General features: G+C 43.4%; 1 protein-coding gene across 1 annotated transcript in view; it reads left to right on the top strand.

The window, feature by feature from the left end:
* Positions 1-1,449, top strand: part of LOC105527413 — a 3,910-nt gene extending 2,461 nt beyond the window's left edge. Inside the window, exons 3-4 of the mRNA XM_011963733.1 lie at positions 14-191; positions 1,348-1,449. Coding sequence (XP_011819123.1) covers positions 14-191; positions 1,348-1,449 — 280 coding nt within the window. The remainder of the gene's footprint in view (positions 1-13; positions 192-1,347) is intronic.
* The last annotated feature ends 7,862 nt before the right edge of the window (positions 1,450-9,311 follow it).

Genomic DNA, 9,311 nt, shown 5'->3' with positions numbered 1-9,311 from the left:
GCCCGTGCGGGAGGCTGCGCTCCGCGCCGCGTCCCAGAACTTGCCGGCAGCGGCTCCTAAGTGGTTTGCGGGCGGAACGTGTCGGGAAATACGGAGGCTGCACAGCGCACTGCCCTCCGCGGCTCGCAGGCGGAGAGAAGGCGGGAAAGGGCGTCAGCGTTTGCTCTCTGCGCCTGGAGCTTCGAGAAGAGGTGATGGCACAAAGGAGCACTCGACTCCCTGCGCGCGGTTAACAGAAAGGAGGATGATTCTGCAGCTCTGATGTGAGCACCTGAAACCCTGCAGTCCCACAGCCCACTAACTCCAACGCCGCCTATATATATAGCATATGGAGTAGCTTTAGCTTCATGCCCGACAGTCCTACGGTCCCAGGGCTGGTGAGCTGGTTTAATGCACTCAGCCTAAAAAGTCCCAAATGAACCCTCCGCCTCTCTGAATTCTCTTGTTCTACAGGCACTGAATACGTTCATCAGAAACAGAATATTCATTAACATTGCGAAAGTGGAGCTGTCTTGGGCCTTCCCTACCATTTACAACCCCGGGTCAGAAGTACCAATGGAGAACCCTCGTTCCACTTTTCTTCCAAGCCCAGGCTCCATCCTGTACCTCAAGGGGCATTCAACACACACTGACCAGTGTATCCGAGCTCTTTGTCGCCCCAGCAGCAGCCCCTTGACCACCCTTCGGGCCTAGGGTGCATATTGCGGCCCACCCCTCCCTCTGAAGAATGGACCGTGGGGAGAGAAGTCCCCGAGAAAGAGCTGGCTCTGAGCAAAGAGGCAGGCAGCCAGAGGAGGGCCAGAACCAGGGCCTCTAAAGAGCGAGAGGTGCAGCAGGGCCCCGACTGCCCAGGTCTAGGAGAATGCCTAACAGGGACATCTATTTGGGAATGATGAGGGGCTGGAGGGCAGGGAGGAAAAATGCCTTTGGTTGAACAAAATAAATGGACTACTCTTGATAGGGTGGAGAATAAGATGATAGGTGAATTTTCTCCTGTGGTATTCAGACATTCTTCAAAGTAAGCCAGAATTGTATTCGTTGGCTGTACTTTCCTTCAATGTCAGACAAATCCTGAAATTCTGAGAGAATAATTTCGGGGTAGGACCCAGGGATTTGCATGTTAAGAACAGCTCAGGTGACCATGAAGCCGACTGATGGATGTCCCATGAACACGAAATGGGGAAGTAGGGCAAAACTCATTATAATCAAGTCAGGTAAACAACAAAAAAAACCCTCTCAGAATAGCAATAGGTTCATCATAGTATGTTCACTATAATGAAAAAACAAACTAACTTTCTGGCTTCATTTACTGGATTTCTCTGCTCTCTCTCTGCCTCTTTTCACTAGGCTTCAGCAATGGGCCTGCAGCAAACACATGAGCATTCCCGGTTGACTTCTAAAGGTGGAAAGGCCCGGTGTCCCTTTGAAATCTCTGAGGCTGGAAAGTAGTCTCTCCCAAGAAGAACTTAGGACAGTTCCTCTCTGTTTTGTGGGGGTTGGAGGGGGAGAGTTGGTCAGGAGTAGCCTCCTAGCCATTTCAATGTAAGCTTATTTCTTTTTTTATTTATTTCTTTTAATTTTTTTATTTTATTTTATTATTATACTTTAAGTTCTAGGGTACATGTGCATAACGTGCAGGTTTGTTACATATGTATACTTGTGCCATGTTGGTGTGCTGCACCCATCAACTCGGCAGCGCGGTGGCTCACGCCTGTAATCCCAGCACTTTGGGAGGCCGAGACGGGCGGATCACGAGGTCAGGAGATCGAGACCATCCTGGCTAACACGGTGAAACCCCGTCTCTACTAAAAATACAAAAAAGTAGCCGGGCGAGGTGGCGGGCGCCTGTAGTCCCAGCTACTCGGGAGGCTGAGGCAGGAGAATGGCGGGAACCCGGGAGGCGGAGCTTGCAGTGAGCTGAGATCCGGCCACTGCACTCCAGCCTGGGTGACAGAGCGAGACTCCGTCTCAAAAAAAAAAAAAAAGCGGCCAACCTAGGGGGTATAGCTCAGGGGTAGAGCATTTGACTGTAAGCTTATTTCTTACCCACTCTCCTCAGGCTCAAATCCTGCCCCGCCGGGCAGCCCCAGCCCTAGCCCATTTAAGACCCCTGTTTTGTGTGTGGTTATACAGGATTTGAACACTGAATATTAACCATGGAATAGCAGACCTTTCAGACTGACTTGCTTTATTTTCCTCTGCGGAGTTAGGTTCCACTTTGTAGTTCGGGTTTGTAATGTAATGAATAATGGAAAACTGGTCTAGTTACGGGAGTTAAAGGAGAGCAGAGGCCTGTAGTTGGCCTGCCCCCCGCCCCACCATCCCTCAAAGTTGAGACCACTGAGTTGACCATCCTCTTAATTTCTCTCACTTTTCCCCCAGATTTGTTTCATCCTGTACTGGACTTCTCAAACTGTACATAATTAAAAATACATAGCTTTACATTTTTACAAACTTAATACCTGAATATATGCTTGTTGTCAAATATTCAAACTTCACAGAAAGTTTTACAGAGGAAAAAGTGGAAGTTCATGCCCAATCCAATCTCATTCCTTCCCCACTGGAAGCAGTTTGTGTGTCTATTTCAAATTAAATTAGCATATCATATGTTCTCTGAAATGTGGGAAGTGAGCCTTTTTTCTAAGGGTAACCTAAAACCTACAGGACAAACTGGATCAGCTTATTTTCTCTAGTGTGATGGCTATGTTAATATTTAAAGTACATAGTGATATGTGCCATTGTGACCTTTCTGCTCATCAAACTACACATACTGCATAAGTGTAGTTAATACTTATGATCATTCTCAAGAGGCTTAAAAATATAAATGTATTTCCTTATATTTCACTAACAGTGAAACTTTTACCATTTCCGAAAGCTGTCTTTCTGTTTATTTTGCAGCTAATCTCTTTGGATTAAAAGAGGTTTCCAAATCTGTGGTCAATATCTAAGGTTACTCAAAGCAGTTTTTTCAAACTGTTTTGGTCTCTTGAAAGATTGGCCTCACTAATTTTTTTTTATCACCATCATACACTCTTCTGGAATCATATAATGAAGACTTGATGGCAAGGAATACAGAATTCAAGTTTTAGTATATCTGTTTGTATTTTGTGCATTAGCATATTTACATTTATGTGTGAATAAACAGAAGGTACATTCGGTTCCCATAATTTAATAACTACTGTTCAGGCATATCTAAGGAGTAAAATAGTTTCAGCAAAATAAGAGAGGCTTTGTAAATCTTATATTTAATTTCAATAGGGAAATAGGCAATGATACCATTACTTGGTGAATTATTATTTTAACTTTGAACATCTTTGAGGCACAAAAAATTCAAGAATTTTTACAAACACTAACTTTAAAAAAAGAAGACACACTCTGAAGGAATTAGGCTTGGAAAGTCCTCAAATCTAGACTAATAAAAGGTCGTAAACATCTCCTGGGACCAAAACAAAAATACCACCAAATGATCTGTTTCAGAAGGATGAATAGTTGCTCACACAACTAAAATCTAAACCAGGGTGATAGTGGTAAGGTTTGCCCACTGTGTAAGTATTTTTATTTATTTATTTAGTTTTGAGAGACAGTTTCACTCTGTTGCCCAGGCTGGCATGCAGTGGTGCAATCTCAGGCTCACTGCAACCTTCACTTCCAGGTTCAAGCGCTTCTCCTGCCTCAGCCTCCCTAGTAGCTGGGACTACAGGCACACACCACCATGCCCAGCTAATTTTTTGTATTATTAGTAGAGACGGGGTTTCGCCGTATTGGCCAGGCTGGTCTTGAGCTCTGACCTCAAGTGATCTGTCTGCCTTAGCTTCCCAAAGTGCTGGGATTACAGGAGTGAGCCAATGTGTCCGGCCTACAAAGTATTTTTTAAAGGTTTTTAAAATATATATATTGAAATTGGGCAAAATGTATGTGCTGTGGAGAGTAGGGAAGGCAGGCAGAAGATTTAGATTTTTGCAGTATTATTTGAAAAGAGCTAATTTCATAAATATAATTTTCCTTTTTATTATATTGCGCTAAAGATAATTTGGAAAAAAAAAAGTGTCTCCTAAGCTACTTTGTAAAAGGCTGTTTAAATCCGATTTTTAGTGAAATCGTAAATTCTGTGTTGTATACTTACCTGTGGGCAGTGCAATAAGGATGCTGGACTGAGAGCCGGGTTTGAATCCTGGCTTTTTAGTATATAGCCATGTAATCTTAAGCATATTACTTAATCTATAGGTGGAGGTGGAGAGGAATTTTCCTTGTTACGTGTCTTCTCTGAAAAGAATTATACCTATTTCACAGGGTCACTACAAGAGTTAAATGAGTATTTTATGCAAGTTGCCTAATACTGTTATTGACACATCATAGACCCTCAGTAAATGAAAGCTATTCTAGCTTTTATGACAACAGGGTTGGGCCTTGAGACACCTTATATCCACACTGTGATCATGAAGAAGTGGAGGTAGGGTTGACAGATAAAATACAGGATGTGTAGAGTTGAATTTGAATTTAAGATTTTTTTTTTTTTTTAGAATATGTGCAATGTGATATTTGGAACATATACTAAAAAATTATGTATCTGAAATTCCAATTTAACTGGGTGTATTGTGTTCTTATTTACTAAATCTAGTAACCCTGAGGGGAAGAATACTGAGGTGTGGTCAACAGAGAGGGACCTGCTAGATTGCCTCAAAATACTACCAATTTTGTTTACCTCAAGTTGGCCAAAAAACCTCTTTGCCCACTAGTTATGCAGCCAATACCCTCATCATTAATGGAAAAGTGTCTGTGAGAGCAGTACTAGGTTCCTCTCATCTTCCTAATTGCAAATTGTTGCTTTGGTGCTACTGTTTGGTAGATAAACGCTTACGAGATTTTGTCTTAAATAAAAGTTTAAATGGTCGAGAAGACAAAACATCAGCCATCAGTGTACAAAGAGTAGGTAGTTGGGTTAAACTGAGTGCTAAAAGAGTTCAGAATAAAGGGAGATAATCAATGAAATCAAAACTAATAAAGGAGGCTCCAGAAGTGCAACTTGAAAGATGAGGAGGATTTGGCCAGGTAGTGGAAATCTGAACTCACTGGCTCTCTGGACTCCTCTCCTCTGACTTTGTTCCCATAGAAACACTTCATGACTGGTAATCTTGGCCTGTCAGAAGCTTGAGTCAATAATTGATAGACAATGCCATTCATTATCCCTTCACTGGTAACCTCCTGATACCCAGTAGTACAGGATACTGTGTGCCAATCTACTCTAAAACCCTGTGATTTACTTTATTTCCGTACTTTCTATTTTCTATACGTCCAGGGTCTCTCTTGATTTTATATCTATGGTTGCTTAATGATTAGGGGTTCCCAAAAGGGGGCAGGGTTTAGGGAATATATGGCCATGTTACCTTGTTTCTATTTCTTGTTTAGTATATACTAATAGAATGGTAGTACCCTGCCTGTCTGATCTCAGATCAAAGCAATTAATATGCACCATGGTCATTAGGTCCTGACCCAGCCAGAAATTTAATCTCTTGTTGGGTTTTAGGAATCAGTATGGAAAGAGACCAAGTCAGTTTATGGAGTAGTATATGGTTTATAGGGTAAGGGGTTTATATTTTAAATATCAAGCAATGAACATTGATTGAGGCTCTGTTTTATCAAAGACTGAATTGTGTGTGTTTGGAGAGGGGAGACTGTTGACCTTTTGGACTTCATGAAGTAGATGGATGTGAGACAGCTCATGCCCCTGTGATAGAAAAGCAATTAAGTGATACCAGAAGTGGAAAATAAGATATCACAATGAAGGCAAGAGTATTGAAGGTCTGTGAACTTAGGGGGATAAGAATGGAATAGGTTTTCTTGTTTTGCATTTTAACCCAGATTTTAAAATAAACTACTGAAATAGGAGGTGCTAGGATACTCCAGACTGGGGAGGAGTAGGCACCAAGGGATAGCATATACAATAGAAAATAGGGGAATAATGATTTCTTTAAAGTTCAGATATTTCGTGCCATTCCTGCTAAAAAGCCTTCCAAAGCTGCTCAACATCTACAAAAGCATAGAGGCCTTCAATACTTTACCAGACTTACTTTGTTACCACAAGTTTATCACCCTTCCTCTAACTCCTGCTCCCCAACTCATGCGCGTGCGCGCGCGCGCACACACACACACACACACACATACTCTCAAATACACGTGTCCACACACCCCCTCGCCCCATTATGTTCCAATACCAAGCTGCCTGTGGTCCAGGACTGTAGCTTATTCTGCTCCTTGTGCAAATAGAGGCATGAGGACAGGGCTACACATATGGAACGTCGTCTGTAAATACTGAATTGATAGGCTGCTAGGCATGTGGAGAGGGGGCTTAGAGTGGGCATGGGAATCGGCTGTGAGGATGAGAAAGAACAGAATCTGACAACAACCTATGATTTAAGGCTGACCAGAGATAGACAGGGAAGAAGAAAGGAAGATAAAAAGCAAGCAAACAAAACCCACCAGGATTTTAACTTGAGGAACTGGGAAGGGTCTTGGTATCCTGGGAGGCTGGGATGTTTGGATGTTGCAACAGAGAAGTTGATGACTTGACACAAAGCACGGCAGCCCAGGGAGACAGAAATGATCAGGGAACTGGGAAAGCAGTGGTTTAAAACGGCAGTTTTTGTATTTGTCGTCTTCCCCCCACCTTTTGTTTTTAAAAGTTTATGGATAGAACGGATTAACATTAAAAAGTTTTAGAAGTATAACATGTACATATAAGATACAAAGATAATACATGTGAGTGAAGAGTAAGTCTTGTATACCTGACTCTACCCCTTACTTCTCCACAATGGTTATCATTTTTTGTGCTCTATTCCAGATGCTTATTTTTGTTTGCCTATAATTTTTGTTTGCCTCGTCTTTTGGCCAGAGTGGCAACATATAGAATCCATATGGTTTTGTACTTTTTTTTTTTGAGACAGAGTCTTACTCAGTGGCACGATCTTGGCTCACTGCAACCTCTGCCTCCCGGTTTCAAGTGATTCTTCTGCCTCAGCCTCCTGAGTAGCTGGGATTACAGGTGTGTGCCACCACGTCAGGCTAATTTTTGTATTTTTAGTAGATAAGGGGTTTCACCATGTTGGCCAGGCTGGTCTCGAACTCCCGACCTCAGGTGATCCACCCGCCTCGGCCTCCCAAAGTGCTGGGATTACAGGTGTGGACCACCACGCCCATCATATTTTAGAAATCCTTTGTCATCAGTACATTGATTTTAACTGCTGCATAGTATTCTATGGTATGAATGTACATTATGGATGGTATTTAGTTATAAATAAGGTCTCAATAAGCTCTTTGTACATGCTTTTGTGCACACATGCAAGTATTACAGTAGAAATATTCTTAGATGTGGAATTGCTTAGTCAAAAGGTACAAATACTTAAAATTTTTGATAGGATTTGTAAAATGTCCCTTCAGATAAGCTGTACCAACATATACTACCACAAAAAGGTTTGAGCAAAATAAGAGAGGCTTTGTAAATCTTATATTTAATTTTGATAGAGAAATACGCAATGATACCATTACTTGGTGAATTATTTTAACTTTGAACATCTTTGAGGCACAAAAACATTCAAAAAATTAACAAACACAAAATTTACTTTAAAACAAGAAGACGCTTTATACTCTGAAAGAATTAGGCTTAGAAAGTCCTCAAATCTACACTAATATAAGGTCTTAAACATCTCATGGGACCAAAACAAAAATACCACCAAATGATCTGTTTCAGAAGGATGAATAGATAGTTGCTCACACAACTAAAACCTATACTGGGGTGATAATGGTAAGGTTGTGCCCACTGCATAAGGATTTTTATTTTTTTTGAGACACAGTTTTGCCAAGTGTATTAACCTCATGTTTGAATTTTGTGGATCAGGTAGAAAATGATAGCTCAGTGAAGTCTGATTTGCAAAATGGAAGGTCATAGCAATGTATTTTCACAAAAATATTGTCTATACAAGTTTTATTTTTAATTCCTGCTAATAGAGACTTCTAATCACTTTTACTGTGTCAACTAGTAAGTTTTGGATCAAAGCAGGTGTGCTGATGTGAAATTACAGCCCAAGGGGAATTATTTCGCTCAAAGGCCAGTGTGAGAAAGACTTACAATGCTTTCTAACGATTGAGCCTTTAAAAAAAATATATATATATATATAGGCACCTAATGCACGCAGGCATTTGTTATTCTCCTCCTGATTAGCACTTTTCAGAACCTGTGGGAAGGAAGCCTTCTCAAGTCTAGCACCTGCGGCCACGGAACAGGCATTCATGCGGATCAGAACAGCCCAGGCATGACTACCCGGCAACGCTTTCATCCTCTGTTCACCGCATCTGTAAATGGAGGGTGTTCCATTAGAGAAAATTGCTACAGTCCCTCAATGTTCTTAATTCTACACTCCTTATTTAGATGCCGGATTGGAGACAAGGCTACCGCTGCAGACAGGGCTGTGGGAAGACGGCGGAACTTGCCACAGCGAGAGACTTCTCCCAAACAGGAAATAAAAGTGGGAAGCATTTTAAAACCTAAAGGAGATGTCTCGCTACAGCTCTGTAGTCCCTACTTACCCAGAAGTTTAGGGCATCTGTTCTTAAAGCCTAATACATAGGAATGAATTATTTAGCTAGCCAGGAAGGCAGTGGCGTGATCTAATAATCCCGAGTTAATCTGTTCTCCGTGTGTCCTGAAAACAACACAAGAAACACACGTGGGCCGTGGCAGGTGAAACGTGCACAGCCAGTCCCTGAGGTGGTGCGCGCCGTAAGCGGGGGTGCCGGAGCCACTCAGGACCCTCTGTCCTGGTCCTCAGGAGGGAAAGCCTAGGCCCGGGTGGCGGGGGGTCCCCGGCCAGCATCCGGGAGAGGAATCCCCGCCCTGCAGGCGGTCCCCGCGCCACTGGGCAAGAACGTGCCGTGACATCGCGACTTGGGGCATAGAAGTAAAAAGCGGGATACGAGTGTTCAGTGCCCAGTGAGGGACTATGAAGTTCACCCAACCGTGAAGCCAGGAGAGAACGGGGACGAGCCGGGCGGGGACAGGGAACCCCAGGCCGCGCCTGGCTGGGGACGGCGGAGGGGGCTGGCGGGGTCTCACTCTGGTCGCCTTGCGCAGCTCTGCCGTGCTCGCCGCGGCCATTCCGGGAAGGTGGCTTAGGCTCGCCCTCGCCCGCACCGTCCTGTGCTGAGCCTGGAAGCGGGGCTTCGAACCGCGAAGGAAGAAAGCGCAGTGGGAGCAAACCGAAGGGCGGCGGGGCAGCGCGGGGCGAGGGGCCAGGGTGCAGCCGGCTGCTCTGCCGCAG

This window comes from Colobus angolensis, unplaced genomic scaffold (assembly GCF_000951035.1).
Source record: "Colobus angolensis palliatus isolate OR3802 unplaced genomic scaffold, Cang.pa_1.0 Scaffold62, whole genome shotgun sequence".
Lineage (NCBI taxonomy): Eukaryota > Metazoa > Chordata > Mammalia > Primates > Cercopithecidae > Colobus > Colobus angolensis.
The sequence above is the reverse complement of the archived record's forward strand: the minus strand, read 5'-3'. Positions and strand labels throughout refer to the sequence as shown.